Source organism: Macrobrachium rosenbergii, chromosome 46, assembly GCF_040412425.1.
Source record: "Macrobrachium rosenbergii isolate ZJJX-2024 chromosome 46, ASM4041242v1, whole genome shotgun sequence".
NCBI classification, from domain to species: domain Eukaryota; kingdom Metazoa; phylum Arthropoda; class Malacostraca; order Decapoda; family Palaemonidae; genus Macrobrachium; species Macrobrachium rosenbergii.
Genome location: NC_089786.1, coordinates 23,087,598 through 23,107,227, shown reverse-complemented (window position 1 = coordinate 23,107,227; position 19,630 = coordinate 23,087,598). Strand labels below are relative to the sequence as shown.

The following is a 19,630-nucleotide window of genomic DNA, read 5'->3' as shown; positions in this document are numbered from 1 at the left end:
TTAGGCATGTTGAAATATAGGTTATACTACAGGGTCTTTGTTGCTTGACATAGTTTTTTATTCATCAGGACCCATGACCCCTAAATCACTCAGATCTGTCGATCACCAGAAAAAAAGATAATTACAAAGCTGGAACATTTTGAAATAATGTACTAGGATCATATTCCTACCCAAATTCTTCACAGTCTCTGGTGGCCACCGTATCTTTGTGGATTACTAACTTTTGCTGCTAACCAACCTTAATAGGTAGACTAATTCCATTTGGGCTCCAATAACCAATGTGACTGCTTTGAATATCCAAATCATAAAACCACCTGAGAGCCTAAGTTACTGATCTACAACTCCAGTGTCCAGTCTGATTATGTGGATTACTCACTTACCACTACAGACCCGGCTGAGAATATAGACTCTGAGCGTGTTTGTTCAAGTGACCTTTCCGACTGTGCTGATTACTCACCTAACTCTTGCAACTAGGTAAGGTTTGAAGACTAGGCTACTAAATATTAGTTTTAGTGACTAACCTACTTGTATCGTTTACTCACCAGGCGCTCGCTGCCCATCTGAGTTTTTGGCTGCTCGTTGACCCTTCGAGTATCTCAACTCATTACTACTCACCTATTAACGCCAATAAACAGCCTGAGTGATTTGGCTATTTACTTAGGTCTAGAAACTGTTCTGATTATGTTGTCTTCCAAGCTAGCAAAAGCAATTATCCTGAATGCTTTGGCTATTTACTTAACAGTAGCAACTGGGCACTTGACATCATAAACTACCTTTAGTATTTTAGTGTAGTTCAGACAATCAGATAAGTGTACGTGCTATTTTCTTAACGTTAAGAAGCAGCCGGAGTCTATGGGCTATATGGCTGTTAGCACCAGAGGCCAACACAAGAGGATAGGCTGCCGATATATGAGTGTCAGAGAATGGTCTGCTAATATAAGTTACTTTATAAGTAGGCTACTAGCAACCAGCTGGAGTTTATGGTATGCTCTCCTGTTCGTGTAACAGACCACGCTGAACTTGCAGGACTCCTAATAATAACAACGATTTTGAAGGTGCGTGCAACTCACCTATTAGCACCAGTGACCGGCCGAAGGGTGTGGGACTGAGACAGAGAGTGGTGACCTTCATCCTGACGGACTACAGAGCAAAGCGCCCTCCGGAATCCCTTCCTGAAGTTTCTGGACATGAAGCCGTACACGATAGGATTGGTGGAACTGTTCGAAAGAAAGAGAAGACTTTACGGGTCATAGATATCGATAAGTATTCGCTTCGAAATTATTAATAAATAAATACGAAAAGCGTGAAACCTAATGGTGGTACCTGCAATTGTCAGTAAAAAGGATAAGACGTTAAGCTTCATCCCTGAGGGAAAAAATAACATTGCTGCCCAAAGGAAACAGAAAAGAAACTTTGTCATGCTTGTAACGAGAATCGAAAACAAAGTTTGCAGACTTTGATAAGAATTATAGCTTTACATCATTACTGACGAGGTGAAAGAAGGTTACTGCAAATCAGACAAGGAAATAGATTGTTATATCTTCAGGGACAAACGTGACCTCAGTGTTAGGAATCAAGAGAAAGTATGTCATGATGCTAACTAACATAACTTCTCGAGGACAGTATTTTTTTTTTTTTTAGCCTTTTTGATGAGTCAGCCCATCGCAGTCACCTTTCATACACAGTGCGATGACATGAAAACCAGTCGACTCAGGAGATATTGTATCTTGAATCAGTATCATTTTGGATATAGGGAAGAAGCCGGAGTTTACAAGATACCGTGTAGTAATTGTCAGGACATCTACGTAGGCGAGACAGGTAGATCGCTCTCGCAAAGAATAAGAGAGCACAAAAGATCAGTACGTTACGCTTCGGAGAGTTCGGGAATTTTCCTACATATCAGAAATACAGGGCATGTCATTAACTGGAGTGGGGCGGAGTTGGTTTTCAAAAGTAGCTGTCCGTACAAAAGAAGGATGCTGGAATCTGCTATCATCAATCAAACCAACAATATGAACCTGTCAGGAGGACATTGGAAATCGGATGACATCGACACCTTAATCCTCAAACCCCTCATGAAGAAGATGACCCAGGAAAACGCGACCGCCAGATCCATCGCCAAAAGGGGAGCTAATGAGGCCAAAACCACTAGGGAATTTGGCCATTCTCCTCCTTAAGAAACGCCACCTCCATAACATCGGAGGCCTAGGGCCACACCTTTATGTTTTTGTATATATACCATTGTAACTTTCCACCTGTCCATATTCTACCAGTGAACAGGGGCACAGAAGCTAGTGCCCGAAATATATGGTTTCAATGTTTAAATAGTGTTTTATGGGCCTTCTTATATTCATATATATATATATATATATATATATATATATATATATATATATATATATATATAATTATATATATACATATATATGTATATTTATATATATATATATATATATATATATATATATATATATATATATATATATATATATATATATATATATATATATATATATATATATATATATATATATAAATAATATATATATATATATATATATATATATATATATATATATATATATATATATATATATATATATATATATATATATATATATATATATATATATATATATATATAACAAACAAAAAATGAACACACACACACATATTTATGTTATATATATAGTTATATATATATATATATATATATATATATATATATATATATATATATATATATATATATATATATATATATATATATATATATATATATAATTTATATATATATTTATATATATATATATAGTGTGTGTGTGGCTGTGTGTATGTGTGTGTGTGTATGAGTGTATGTGAGAGAGAGAGAGAGAGAGAGAGAGAGAGAGAGAGAGAGAGAGAGAGAGAGAGAGAGAGGAGGAGGAGGAGGAGGAGGAGGAGGCGGAGGAGGAGGAGGAGGAGGAGAGTATAAATACTATAATTTAGATTATATATCTGGATAGTGAATGAAAGTGGCTAATGGCTTTTTATTCGTATGAGCATTGGTAGGCCTATTACATACTCCAAGTACTAAGGAAAGTGTAAATTGAGTATATATGTAATCCAGTAAGAAACAAACGTATCTAAATTGGTTAGATCTTTGTGTAGAGACCCGAGCTAGGCATAACTTTAAGCAGGTAATATAGGTGTCAAGTTTATTCCTTTGTGCCTATAGAGATGAGAGACAGGCAGAGCACAAAGTAGATGATTTAATTTACATATATTGCTTTTGGGTACGGAGGCCCTAGACGGGTACAGGCTTAGGAGGGAATGTTAACACTAAATTTATTCTTTTTGGATACGTTTATCCGAGAGGGATTTACTGGTTCATGAAAGATATTTTTTTGTGTGTATTACGAGATGGACATAGAAGAAAGCAAAACTCCTGATGTTAAATTTATTTATTTGTTTAATTTTCTTTTCCGTGGTGGTCCTTGTGACTTGAGATGCGAACTGCGTAGAAAAATGATTTACTCTTTTTCGGTTGCAGAGACTTGTAACAGAAATACCTTCATGTAAAAGTTATTTCTTTTGAGTTTACTTGTTCCGAGTGCAGAAACTGAAACGGACTTAGATTACAGAAAATATTACGGTAAAACTTTTTTTTTTTTTTTTTTTTTTGAGATATCCAAAAGTCGGGAACCGTTGCTGTTAACTTCAATATTTTTTCAGGTGCAGTCACGCGAGAAGGGGAGGAAGCAAAGCAGAAAATATTCCAGGAAAATTGTCCCTTTTTTGGGTGCAGTGAACAGGAATGGGCAAAGCTGAAGGCAAAAATATTACTACTTCATTCTTTTATTTCTTTTAAGGGTGTAGAGAACCGTTAAAGGCAAGCTGGTGAAGTCAGCATGGTGACCTAAAGAAATGTTGAAGGACCCCCTTCCATTAGAAGCGACATGTCTGCCTCTCAAAGTGAGTATTTTTGTATTAGGGTTGTTACATTTTTTTCTATGGATTTACTGTCGTAGGTAATTGATAAATGTTCTTGGATTATACTGGGGTCAGTCCTTTATTTTGATAAGTCGAACATAGTTCCCGTAAAAAAAAATGTTTTCCAAGATATTTTTGCGCAAACACTAGAAGTAGCGGCCAAAATTTCCACGAGGCAGCGGTCATGTCAGTTGAATTTCGACTCAAGTATGTTTGAGTTCGTGTGACATTCATTAGGTCATCGCGACCCAGTTGCAAGATATCAAATCATATTCGATATTGCCACCAACAGTGGTTACTGTTTGAAAATCCTGGCGGGAAAGCACCAGTGTCAAGAGACACAAGCACCAGAATGGGTGAACCCAATCTTTGCTTAAATTTCTGTAGAAATGGGTCACATAATGGCGTGCACGGGGGTATAGTCCGACGGGTATGATAATGATGTCCACACTGTTGAGTAGGTGACGGGACAGTCATGCCAGGCATTGTCAACTGGCATTCGTTGCATTCCAGTTAAATTAAGAAGCTTTGGGTTTGGCGTATTAATTGCCCCGTGCGTAATGCGTTGAGAAATGAGTACTGACTTTTAACGGGTGTAAAGACTGGTTGATTGTGAGGTAGGTATTGGGATGTCATGTTATGATATCCGCAAATATATGTTCATACTTTATGTGTATATATGTATATATGAATTTTTCACGCAAGGAACATGATTTTATATTCACAAATATTAAGCCACATATATTGTTTGATATCGAATTCACTGTACCTGCGTTTATTGCTGTATCTAAACCATAGGCCCAAGTTCGAATCCTGGACGCAGCAGATACACTTATTCAGTGATAATTACCCTTAGATGTAAGCTGTTTTACCAGATATGTGTATATTTGTAATAGCCACAAGTACTTCTAAACTCTCTGATTTCCTCACAATGTTTGGATGCTCTTCTCACCAAAAAAGCCAGGAATCCGAAATGAAGATCAGATGAAGAGACCTCAACTACCTGAGAGAGAATCAAACTCAAGGTGTTTCTTCACTGGTCTGCATTTCGAATTCTAGGCTTTGTAGTGCCAAAAAGTATCCAAAAGTGTGAAGAAATTCGAAAAGGTCCGAGGTAACTGTGGCTCACAAATACATTACATGTATGTATGCATATATATATATATATATATATATATATATATATATATATATATATATATATATATATATATATTTATATACACACACACATATATATATATATATATATATATATATATATATATATATATATATATATATATATATTTACACACACACACACACATATATATATATATATATATATATATATATATATATATATATATATATATATATATATATATATATATATATATATATCTTAATGATAAATAATATTGCCAAGACCAGGAAGAACATTCTTTATTGTACAAGCTTTCGAGGTATAAAACCTCATCATCAGGCTGAAAAAACCGACAAGGATGAGAATCAATAAAATTACAATAAAATGAATTGTCATAATAAATCTTCAGCAAAAATACTAACGAAATATATAAAATGAACAAGTAAATACAAACTAAAAGGGTGAGACGTAAAATAACGAAAAATTAAAAACACAAACATAAAAATATGAAAATAAAACTAAAGTGAAATGTAAACAAACTACCACTCACAAAGTAAAATATTTAACGACCTAATTGAGTACCTACTATGAAATTACACGATAGCTAGTTGAATACCAGACGAGTTGTTGTTCAATTCCGGCTTCATCTTTTTAATAGTCAGCGACTCTGAAATTAAAAGGTCCAGTCTATTTGAACAAAAGACAGTACCCGAAAATCCAGGTCAGTGAAAGGATGGTCTTGTGTTAAACTGTGTTCTCTAATGGCAGAAAAGGGTGGTTTGGAAAGGGGAAACCTAGTTCTAATAGAAAGACCTCTGTGTTCCAAAATTCTGTGTCTGAGCCAGCGGGAACTAGATCCCACGTATCGCAGACCACACTGCGAACAAGTGAACAAGTAAACGACACAGGAATTAAGGTCCACAGGCAGAGTAGGCTTCTCTCTCAAAAGTGATCTTATTGTAAAAGGATTACAGAAAACAAACCGGAAACTGATCTGAGGGAAACAACGCTTAAGTATTTCTTGCAACTTTCTGTACAGGTATACAGAAATAGTGGCAAATTTGAGACCTCTGTTTATAGGAAAAGTACTTTTACTGGCTTGGGATTGAATTACCTCAGTTTTTCGCCAAAGTTGTATAAGATGAACTCAATACGCACTTTGATTAATAGAGCCTACAATGTTTGTTGTGATTTTAATTTATTTCATCAAGATATGGTTTTCCTCCAGAATTATTTTTCTGAAAACTCATATCCCATTTTTGTATTTTACAAAGTTCTGAAAATTTTTTAAATGAAAAGTTTTGTCCCAGACCGGTGTACAGTACTGCTAGTAAAGATGTAAAGTACATTAAATTGCCTTACCTTGGTCATAGTAGCTATATGGTCCGAAAAAGTTGCAAGAAATACTTAAGCGTTGTTTCCCTCAGATCAGTTTCCGGTTTGTTTTCTGTAATCCTTTTACAATAAGATCACTTTTGAGAGAGAAGCCTACTCTGCCTGTGGACCTTAATTCCTGTGTCGTTTACTTGTTCACTTGTTCGCAGTGTGGTCTGCGATACGTGGGATCTAGTTCCCGCTGGCTCAGACACAGAATTTTGGAACACAGAGGTCTTTCTATTAGAACTAGGTTTCCCCTTTCCAAACCACCCTTTTCTGCCATTAGAGAACACAGTTTAACACAAGACCATCCTTTCACTGACCTGGATTTTCGGGTACTGTCTTTTTGTTCAAATAGACTGGACCTTTTAATTTCAGAGTCGCTGACTATTAAAAAGATGAAGCCGGAATTGAACAACAACTCGTCTGGTATTCAACTAGCTATCGTGTAATTTCATAGTAGGTACTCAATTAGGTCGTTAAATATTTTACTTTGTGAGTGGTAGTTTGTTTACATTTCACTTTAGTTTTATTTTCATATTTTTATGTTTGTGTTTTTAATTTTTCGTTATTTTACGTCTCACCCTTTTAGTTTGTATTTACTTGTTCATTTTATATATTTCGTTAGTATTTTTTTGCTGAAGATTTATTATGACAATTCATTTTATTGTAATTTTATTGATTCTCATCCTTGTCGGTTTTTTCAGCCTGATGATGAGGTTTTATACCTCGAAAGCTTGTACAATAAAGAATGTTCTTCCTGGTCTTGGCAATATTATTTATCATTAAGCTAAGATTTCAAGTAGCTGCCCAATTATTTAGATATATATATATATATATATATATATATATATATATATATATATATATATATATATATATATATATATATATATATATATATATATATATTTATATAAAGTACGCAATGGAATAATTATTCAAATCAAAAGGCTTCATTTTGGATGTTAAGATTGAGGCTTGTTTGATAAAGGTAAGGATTTCAGTTTTGAAAATGTTAGTTTCCTCGGAATCATTTATTTCACATTTTGTTCGAATTAGCCATATTTGGGTGGAACATCAGCGTTTTGTTGTTAAGAAAACTGGTAAAACAATTATGCAAAAGAAAAAGATATAAACATCCTGTAATTAGCTATAAGTTTTATCCGAGAGTATACAGTAAACACTATTATAATTAGGGTAGATCTACTCGTCAATTATAGAGTCCATCATGGTGCCATATGGTAGTCTGCTCTAACTTAGTATGGTGTGTGTGTGTGTAATACCAGTCAGAAGGTAATATATATATATATATATATATATATATATATATATATATATATATATATATATATATATACAGGTATATATATATATATTTATATATACTGTATATATATATATATATATATATATATATATATATATATATATATATATATATATATACTGTATATATATATATATATATATATATATATATATATTTATATATACTGTATATATATATATATATATATATATATATATATATATATATATATAAAATCACTTTTGTACGTGATTCATTTATCACACATTACACAGGTAAAAAATAAGAGACTGTGTGTAGGTCCTGAACGGTTTCGACTTTATTTCCAAGCCATTAACGAAGGGCTGATACACAGTATTGGAAGTCACAAATATATACACTACAGGAACAGAACTGACGAACATACACAACCGTCTGAGACTACAGATCCTACCACCGGCGGGTGTCAAGGTAGGAGTGGCCTTCAAAACCCATTTGGCTAAAAATCACAATATACTCTCAGGGGACAATACTGATAAACATACCGACCATAGGCGACATCAGATCCACACCTGACAGGAGTCAGGGAGGCAGGGTTGGAAAACTCATTATCACTGCTGCCCCCGTACTGTGTTTACAAATATGATAATCTTATTTCCATATATCTCTACTGCCTACCTCAAAATGTAAATAATTTACAAATTTCTTTTGATATTAAAGGATCAAGTTTATACATCCCTTAACTGATATTCATATTATGGCTGTAACTCTCTTTTATAAAGCTGGATTCAATGATATTCCTTTCCAGTGCGTTATTAGAATATACAATCCTTTTTGCTCCTTCCCATTTGATAGCATGATTATTCTCACTAACACAGGGGATATCTTTCATATTATTATTATACGGCAGTACAAGCAAATTTTTTGTGTTGTAAGGTTCTTTTGGTTTTGATGCATAGTCTTTTTGCCGCTTCTAATGCATTGTTTAATACACTGTCAGGATATTTAAATTTCTTGCCTGTATCCTTAATCTTATCTATTTCCTTATCAATATATTCATGGCTACATACACGTAATGCTCTTAGAAACATAGATGAAAACACTGATTTCTTAACCTCATTGCTTTGTCCGGAATAGAAATGCACATAGGAAGAAATATTAGTAGGTTTTCTATACACGCTATATTTAAACCCATTACTATTTCTTCGTATGAGGACATCCAAAAAGGGTAAGAACCCATCATTTTACATTTCCAGAGTGAATTTAATCTTCGTTCCCTGGCCATACACAGATGATGTCGTCAAAATACCTGCGTGGAATTATATTGTTTAATATCTTCTTTTCAAAAAATTCCATATATAAGTTACTTATCACTGGGGATAGAGGGTTTCCCAATGCCATACCAAAATTTTGTGAGTAAAATTTACCATTAAATTCAAATTTACTTTCTTTCACACAAAATTCAATCAGTTCAATTAAAATGCTTTTAGAAAATGGGATATCCAGCTGTGTGTTCTCTAATAATTCCGACAAAAACTCCATCAGATCATCAATTGGCACCTTTGTGAATAGTGATACTACATCAAAACTCTCACAAGCCTGGATTGACTATTAATCTGTACACTGTTTAGTTTATTTATCAGGCCCACATTATTCTTAATATTGGCATTTGAGATAGTACCCACCAATGGGTTGAGGATATCCACTAGGTACTTCGCTAGATTGTAAGATGCGGAATCAACTGAGCTAATAATTAGAATGGCAGAAAAATGTTTGTTTTGTCGGTTTTTATTGCACCATACATATACGGTAGCGATGGAGAGGTCACGCACAACTTCTTTATAAGGCTTTCGTTACCTTTTAACAGGTTTTTAACTTTGATATTGAAACTACTATTCACATTGTCTAACGGGTTCTTATTTAATTCTTTATATATCCTATTATCACTCAAAAGACTATCCATCTTTTCTATGTAATTTTAAATACAAGTGAGTATATATTTTTCACCTATGGTAATGTGTGATATATATATATATATATATATATATATATATATATATATATATATATATATATATATATATATATATATATATATATATATATATATATATATATATATATATATATATATAATCATGAAGCTACAAATGTCGCTTAATATCAAATCCACGCTACCTCGGGAATATCCCCGATGGGGAATTATCACCGAAGGGGAATTTATAAGTGATAAATGGACGGGCACTGCCGAGTCTCGATCCCACGACACAGACGCGCCATCCAGCAACTCCAGTTGACGTTACCACTGAGCCATCAAGAGAGGTATAAATTAATGCCGAGTCTGGTGTACTTTATTTACCCATCAAGAGCAGGGAAATTGTACTTAGCTTCGGCATTAACCCACCTCGACCATGACAGTTCTTTGGTACGTTTGGAACACGCAGCTCTTTTTATGACAATTTTTTATCACACCGTGATTTATATACAATCATGAACCTACAAATGTTGCTTAATATCAAATCCATGCTACCTCGGGAATATCCCCGATGGGGAATTGTCACCGAAGGGGAATTTATAAGTGATAAATGGACGGGCACTGCCGAGTTTCGATCCCACGACACAGACGCGCCATCCAGCAACTCCAGTCGACGTTACCACTGAGCCATCAAGAGAGGTATAAATTAATGCCGAGTCTGGTGTACTTTATTTACCCGTCGAGAGCGGGGAAATTGTAGCTTTTAACAATTCGGCATTAACCCACCTCGACCATGACAGTTCTTTGGTACGTTTGGAACTTCGGTGATAATTCAGCTCTTTTATGACATTTTTTTTATCACACCGTGATTTATATACAATCACGATAAAAACAAATACCAAAGAACTGTCATGATATCAAATCCATGCTGCCTCGGGAATATCCCCAATGGGGAATTATCACCGTGGGATCGAGACTCGGCAGTGCCCTTCCATTTATCACTTATAAATTCCCCTTCGGTGATAATTCCCCATCGGGGATATTCCCGAGGTAGTGTGGATTTGGTATTAAGCGACATTTGTAGCTTCATGATTGTATATAAATCACGGTGTGATAAAAAATGTCATAAAAAGAGCTGCATGTTCCAAACGTACCAAAGAAATGTCATGGTCGAGGTAGGTTAATGCCGAAGCTAAGTACAATTTCCCTGCTCTCGATGGGTAAATAAAGTACACCAGACTTGGCATTAATTTATACCTCTCTTGATGGCTCAGTGGTAACGTCGACTGGAGTTGCTGGATGGCGCGTCTGTGTCATGGGATCGAGACTCAGCAGTGCCCGTCCATTTATCACTTAAAAATTCCCCTTCGGTGATAATTCCCCATCGGGGATATTCCCGAGGTAGCTTGGATCAGATATTAAGCGACACTTGTAGCTTCATGATAGCATATAAATCACGGTGTGATAAAAAATTGTCATATATATATATATATATATATATGTATATATATATATATATATATATATATATATATATATATATATATATATATATATATATATAATATAGATAATTTTTTTATATTTTATCACACTAATTGCAATAATAGCTTGATTGTACTGAAGTCATCCCTTTGATTAGGACAAGCCCACTGTTAATGTGACTTGCTGTATTGTTTTCTTGACAGGGACACGCAGTAAGACAACAAAGTAAAATTCGCTTGGTATGAGTTAAGTAGTTACCAATTGAGAATACTAGTTTTAAAATTCTTTCCGTTCCAGTCTATGGATCTACGGAACTAGCAATGCAAAGGTAGCCCAGGTTGCCACAGGTGTGACAGAAACTGGGGTGATGGTGACAGCTGAGGCCTAATGAAGTTTGCCGTTTACTTGTACTTGCTGGGAATGTTTTTTACTTAGTTGTATTTATTTGTTTTCTTAAATGAACTTTTACTCTGTATTTTGTAATTTTTTTGTTTGATCTCTCCTCAAAGGAGAGACCCTAGTCTTTGTGTCTTCACACACATACACATGTTTTTGCTGATGGATATGTATGAGTATGTCATTTCAATAATGCCCACCTGGGTTAACGCGACCTCGTCCAGATGTACTGAAAACGGGTTCGACTGCTGCTGTGGACACCAGAATTTCTTTATTATTCCTTCATTTGGATCTGAAGGCTTTGTAGTGACAAGCGTATCCAAAAAGTGTGATGAAATCGAAAAGTTAAGAGGGCATTGTGGTTAGTACAATTTCATGCGTAAGCGGTAAAATGTGACCAGTAAATTCTATTTATATGTGAGTATGTTTGTACATATACATGTAAGTATACACATACATTTATGTGTATATCCTGTGGCAGAATCGTTGCTTCATATTCGACTTTGAAACAGCGAACACTGCGCTCGATTATTTTGCTCAACTGCCACTTGGCTGGTTAGCTCGTAATTCTCATGGCCGTGGATTATTGTTTATTTAGAGCACTTAATAACATATACCACAGAAGATTAACGTCAGTTAGATGAAATACCATAGAGTTGGCCTCTTGGGTTGGTGACGTAAGGATCCAATATCATGAGGAAACTTTGGGAAAGAAACACATTACTGGATTAAAAGATGAACGGACCCACCTGCTATATATATCTGTGAACAGTTTTTGTTCTTATTTCCTCTGCTAAATCAGCTTACACTAGATCCGGGATCAAGAGCTGATACCGTCCGGCCTTTACCTTGAGACATCACTTTTATCAGTCTTCAACCTTTTTCCCGTTTTCATCCCCTCTCATCCTTCACCTCTTCGGCTTCACTGCGCAGCAAATGTTATTTTCTGTACTCTTTATGACTTTTGGATATTTGCTTAAGAAAGTTAAAGGCCTGTGCGATTATACTGGACAAACAACCAATTGTTCAACGCAACGCTCGTCCCGTGTAAAAAAACTCTCACCTTCCGGCTCTTTTTCTCTTCAAAGTCACGCCAGTCAGTATTGATGATTCTCTCTCTCTCTCTCTCTCTCTCTCTCTCTCTCTCTCTCTCTCTCTCTCTCTCTCTCAGATCGAATTGCCTTAACGCCTTTTGCCTGATGGATAGGCCATTGCCGTTTGTTGGCAAAAATGAAAAAGAATTAAGGAAACAGACCAACCCATGGGAGAGATAAAAGGACATCTAACGCTGGAGCAGCATCAAAAAGCAAAACAGAAATTATAATAAGAAAAACCACTTTCTCCTTCAACATTTGCAACCACAACGATAACAATAACAATGAGAATGACTGCTTTACCTGTTGACATACGAGAGTAAGTCCAGCGCCGTTTTGGCGTGCATGGCCCACACGTCGTAGAGTGGCACCACGTCGAAAGCCTGCAGTATATTCAGCACCAGTATGGGTCCCCAGCAGATCAGGAACAGCACTACCACCACAATCAGCATCGGGACCACCTGGAAAGAGAAGGAAAACGGGATCAAAGTTGCCCTTCTTTCTGGTTTTCTGGTTTTTGTTTTTGAAATAAATTTCGTTTTGATGAATAAAGTGTTTTGTGGCATTTTAGTCTTTTAAAAGTTTTCGTTTTCTGATTTCCTTCATGATTATGATTATACAATCTTGGTTTTAATTATGGCCCAAATTGTTTAAAATTTTCGTAATTCTTGTCTATTCTGATTCCTATGGTATATACCTAGTTTTTCTATCTTCAAAGTGTTTAGGTTTTAGTGTCTTCTGGTTTCTATCTAGTTTTAATTAAATGGGAGTACTATTTAAATTCTTTCAAATTCTTGTCATACTTCTTGATTATGATTGTAGAAATTTAGTTTTTCTTGATTTTTGACGTCTAAAACTTGGTTCTCATGATATTTAAAGTCTCATGCATTCTCAGCCTAAATAATCATTGTGATAAAATTCCTTTTCCAAATTCATTGCTAAGTTTTTGCGTATGTGGTCTTTTTTTTTTTATTAAATTGATCTTCATGGTCTACATCATGCTTTACATCATGATTATGACATTTTTTTTTTTTTTTTTGTATTTTCTGGTCTGCAGAATCTTTGTCTCCATCTACTGAGAATTTTATAGAAAATTTTTTTGACGTTGACTATTTCGTTGGTGATACTGATCTTTTTTATTTTGCGATTAAAAGTGTCCCTGAGAACATTGTATTTGCAACTCTTTCATGTAAACAAAATATGGGTATTTCTTGCTATTTGGTTGGTTTTTTATGTCATTTGTACTTTTCGGTCATATATGACTAATTTTTCTTATTTTTCATTTTTCGGTTCTTAAAATGATAGGCCTTCCTCTTCACGTGGGTTTCAGGTCTTTTGTTTTTCTTTTTTAAACTTAGAGTATATAATGCCATTGTACATACCTGTACTGTAGCGATAATTTTTTTTTTTTTAAGTTCCAACGTATCTTGAGCTTCTTAATAACGTTTAGGATGGAAAGATATTGTTTATTTTTTATATTTTGATCTTTACAGTTTCTGCAATTTACTGCTGCAGGGGATACTGTGCTATTTATTTCTGGTATAAAGTAATATTTTGGTATTTTCAGGCTTTCGAGCTGTAAAATCATGTATTTTAAGTTTTAGAGGATCGTGCACTGTAATATAATATTTTTTGTGATGAGATTTAAATTTTTCTGGTCAGTTTGTAGTCAAAGGAGATATGTCTTCTGTATAGTGATAGACCTTGGTCTTTTTAATCCCCCATCATTTAAATATCCAATTTAAAGTCAAAGGTCATCATATCGTCCTTCATTTCTTCGTTATTATCGCAAAGTTTTCAGTCTTTTTTGATCTGTCGTTCGTCATAATTGCCGCATTTAAAGTTCAAGAGGAATATGTCTTTGTTTTTGGTCTTTTGGAGTCTAAAAATCCTGTATTTACAGTCCTCGATTTTCTCCAAATCATGGCCACCGCAGATGCTTTGGTCTGGACATGTTTTCTGTTAGCTTGTTTTCATATGTTTTGCAAATTGAATGCATTTTTACATACACTAGCGTACCAAGTACATTTCTTGTTACGTAAATGCATGAATATGAATTGAGTTTTATTTTAAAAGTGGTCTGTTCAAGATGAGACGAAAGGACAATGGATTTTTCTCCTGCGTTTCGATGCCTTTGTGTCTTGTTGTAATGTCAACATCCCGAGGTGTTTACTTACATTGATAGCGGTGAGTAAACATGGTGGCAGTATCCATGTTTTGTTTAGAAAGAGGTGTTATTAGTATCATATTAACAAAGGGGTCATTGTTATTATTATTATTATTATTATTATTATTATTATTATTATTATTATTATTATTATTATTATTATTATTATTATTATTATTATTTAGAAGTAACATATACACTATTAAGGATCAAGGTAAATATTCTAACATTTGCTTATGAAGGTAGCACGTAAATAAAAAAAAAATTGTATAGACATGCTTTTATTAAAATGCACTAAAAAGTAAAAAATAATTTTTTGAGACGTACCAGGATTTTCTTACAACTAATCTTGTCCACAAAAATAATAGCGTGGGCCTCAAACACGGAAGGAAATGCTACAATAAAGGAATTTTTCTTTTCTTGTAGCATTTCTGTCCATGTTTGGGGCCCACACTTTTATTTCTGTAGACAAAATCCTGTTGTCTTAAAAAATTATTTTTTTTACTTTTTAATGATTTTAATGAAAGCATGTCTATGATTTTTTTTTAATATTTCTGGAGGGTTTCATGCTTTTTAGTTTTGACAGAAATTGTAACCGATTTATGATTGAAATTAACGAAACTAATATCCGTTTACAGGGAGGGTGAGTGAACTGGTAAGGGGGAAGGAAGGGAAGAGGGAAGGGGAGGGAGAAGGGAGGGAAGGGGGAGGGCAGTTGGAAGGTGAGAGGAGGGGGAAATGGGATTGGGGGGAAGGGGAAGGGAGATGGAAGAGGGAAGAGGAGGGGAAGGGGAGGGGAGTGGGAGAGGGGCGAAGGCGGAAGGTGAGGGGAGGGGAGGCGAGGAGAAAAGAGGAGGGGGAAGGGAAGGGGAGGAAAATGGGCAGGAGGTGGAGGGGAAAGAGGAGGAAAGGGTAGGGGAGGGAAAGGGGAGGTGGTAGTGGGATAGGTGGGGGAAGGGTGAAGGGGAAATGGAGGGGGATGGGAGGGAAAGGGAGGGAAAGGGGAAAAGGGGGGAGGCGAGGACATAGCTAAATTGACACTTGATCGTATTCCGGAAGGGGAGGGGGAGGGTGAGGAGAAGGGAGAGGAGATGGGAGGGGAGGGGTAAGGGGGAGGGAGGGGGAAGCGTGAGGGAAAGTGGAAGTGGAGGGGGATGGAAGAGGGAAGGGGAGTGGGGGACACAGCTAAATCAACACTTGGTCGTGTGCTCTGGAAGGGATAGGGGGAGGAGGAGGGAGGGGTGGAAGGGGGAATGAGAGGGGGAGGACACAGCTAAATTAACATTATTGTATGCACCGGAAGGGGGAAGGGGAGGGAAACGGAGATGGAAAAGGGAAGGGGAGGGGAAGGACACAGTTAATTTAACACTTGGGAGTGTTACGGAATGGGGAGGGGGAGGGGAAGGGGATGGAAGAGGAACGAAGAGGAACGGGGAGTGGAGGACACCAGTTAAATTAACACTTGATTGTGTGCTTTGGAAGAGGTAGGGGGAGGGGGATGGGTAGGGGGAGGGGGATGGGTGGGGGAAGTGGATGGAAGAGGGAAAGGGGAGGGGGATGGAAGAGGGAAGGGGAGGGGGAGGACACAGCTAAATCAACACTTGGTCGTGTGCTCTGGAAGGGGTAGGGGGAGGAGGAGGGGGGGTGGAAGAGGGAATGAGAGGGGGAGGACACAGCTAAATTAACACGATTGTATGCACCGGAAGGGGGAAGGGGAGGGAAACGGAGATGGAAGAGGGAAGGGGAGGGGAAGGACACAGCTAATTTAACACTTGGGGGAATGGGGAGGGGAGGGAAGGGGATGGAAGAGGAACGAAGAGGAACGGGGAGTGGAGGACACCAGTTAAATTAACACTTGATTGTGTGCTTTGGAAGGGTAGGGGGGGGATGGGTAGGGGGAGGGGATGGGTGGGGGAAGTGGATGGAAGAGGGAAGGGGAGGGGGGGGGAAGAGAGAGAAGGGGAGGGGGAGGGAAGAGAGAAGGGGAGGGGGAGGGAGAAGGGAAGGGGAGGTGGAGGACACAGCTAAATTAACACTTGATCGTGTGCTGGGGAGGGAGAAGGGGAGGGCGATGGAAGAGGGAAGATAGATTCTACCGAGTCAAAGAAGTTGTGAAAAATCCGAGAGTTTCATACAAATCCTGAGATACTGGGAGAGGCCACTGTAGGGTCACTAGAGGTCACTGTTGACCTACTGATCGTGTAGGGTTGTATTGTCACCGGGATTGAGTAAACATGCAAAATTTCAAATCCATCGGACGAAGGTAACAGGTCGAAAATTGAGTTACAAGATTTCAGGACAGACAGACAGACAGACGCTGAAGTCAAATTAAATAGAAGCATGTAAAAAGAGGCCTTACTCGAATAAAATAACAGAGTCGAATAAAGAGAAGAAACTATCCACAGAATAACAAATAACGATTCGTACATTAGTAGCTTTGCGATTGCAGTGAAATGACTACAGTAAATAGGATAAATCACACTCACGCAAATAGGGGTATCATATCTTATTGTGAATATATCGTCAATAGAAATTCTCCCCATGATTTCATGTCTGGTCATAACTGGAACTTAGCGAGAAACACATTACGTAATAAAAAAAAGTGGTGTCAACACTTCAAAGACCCGAATACATTTTAGGAGGAAATTCGGAGACGTTTCCTCTCCACCTTGTGAATAATGTATTATCCACAATGTTATTCTCGGTGAATAACGTTTGAATTGCCTGCGAAAATGTAATAAAGCCGCGTAACATGTGTTTTGATTGCTGCATCTCACCGAGTGATAATTAAATTGCTTATGAAAATGCAATGAGGTCATTTTATGTATTGTTTTATTACTAAATTTTGCCGCTGCTTGTAAATTTACTGTCAGGTTCTGTGTAATGTAGTTTTATTACTTTCTCATTCTCTGATAATAATGGTATTGGAGCATGTTGTTTATGCATTTTCCATGGGATTTACAAAAAATAAAGTAAATAACTATGTTATGATAGTATTTATATAAGGAAATGAAATCGAGAGAGAGAAGCAAGTAAACTAATGACAATCACTGCCAGAATGTTCAACGACTTATACAAATACATTATAAGCAAGAAAATGAAAATAACGAATAAGTAAATAAAAAAATCGATACAAAAAGGTCTCGGAGTTTCAGTTCCAACATCACTACTCATAGATGGAACTTAATGCATAAAATTATTTTTCTGACGCAAACTTTGATCTGTTTTTATAGTTAGTACTTCCTTATCAACTATGGAAAATTCATCGATAAGCATAATTTTGCGTTTTTCTTTACGCCTGAATATTTTTATTATTATTATTATTATTATTATTATTATTATTATTATTATTATTATTATTATTATTATTATTATTATTATTATAAACCAAGCTGTAACCCCAGTTGGAAAAGCAGAATGTTACAAGCCCAAAGGCTCTATTAGGGGAAGAAAACCAGTAGTAGCAAAGGAGGCTGAGAAGTTTAATATAAATTTTGAAAGAGGAATAACAAAGAAAACCCGGGTATCAGCAAATAACATAAAGAACAAAGTAAAATAAATAAGACAGATAATAAACTATGAAGTGAAACTAAAAAGCATTAGCACTGAATCTGAACTGCAAGTTCCAACGATGCAACTGCAATACAAGGGAGATCGTCCCGCAATTTTCCCACATCAGGTATAAAACTTCATGACAACAGTTTGATACTGAACGTCACAAGAGAAAGGAATATTGTTAGAATTAACTATATATCGAGTGCTGCATAATGGGTGATACAGTCTGGAAAGCTCTGGTTACAAAGGGAGATAAGAATTCCAAAATATACAGAGTCCTCAGTTCAAAACGGAAAGACGCCGTTTGTATATTTCGTTCAGATTTTGTAATTGCTGCTGTTGGTCGAAGGTTTGGTGTATTTAGACATGAAATTAATTATTCAGCGTAATTAAATTGTTGTAGCATTTTCGACTATTGGATTTCATAATCAGCTCTTATTTTATATTAAAATATTGTAGCTTATTTTGTAGAAGATCCCTGAAGATGTGGCGATGTCACGAAACGTAGGAATAAAACAAAATGTGAATTATCCCTGCCCTTAGTCTGGTTCATCATGAGAATAAACGCCTTGCGCATCTGATTTGTGTGTGTGTGTGTGTATGTATGTACGTATGTATGTATATATATATATATATATATATATATATATATATATATATATATAAATATATATATATATATATATATATATATATATATATATATATATATATATATATATATATATATATATATACATATATATTTACTGTGTGTATGTGTGTGTCAAATCGAATACATATATATATATATATATATATATATATATATATATATATATATATATATATATATATATATATATATATATATATATATATATATATATATATATATATATATATACACACACACCGCACAAATCAGATGCGCAAGGCGTTTATTCAAACGATGAACCAGACTAAGGGCAGGGATAATTCACATTTTGTTTTATTCCTACGTTTCGTGACATCGCCACATCTTCAGGGATCTTCTACAAAATAAGCTACAATATTTTAATATAAAATAAAAGTTGACTATAAGATCCAATAGCCGAAAATGCTACAACAATTTAATGGTAAAATTATAACTCACAGATTTAAATTACACGCACGCTTGACTAAAACTTAGACTAAAAGTACAAAAAATTATAAATTATAAAAGAAAATT

General features: G+C 35.6%; 1 protein-coding gene across 1 annotated transcript in view; it reads right to left on the bottom strand.

Moving 5' to 3' along the window:
* Window positions 1–860: 860 nt before the first annotated feature.
* The window catches only part of LOC136830402 (uncharacterized), a 50,664-nt gene continuing 31,894 nt past the window's right edge, over window positions 861–19,630 (bottom strand). The window contains exons 6-7 of the mRNA XM_067089937.1: window positions 13,023–13,180; window positions 861–1,217 (exon numbers count right to left, since the gene is read on the bottom strand). Of these exons, the coding sequence (XP_066946038.1) occupies window positions 1,067–1,217; window positions 13,023–13,180 (309 nt within the window). The 3' untranslated portion in view covers window positions 861–1,066. The remainder of the gene's footprint in view (window positions 1,218–13,022; window positions 13,181–19,630) is intronic.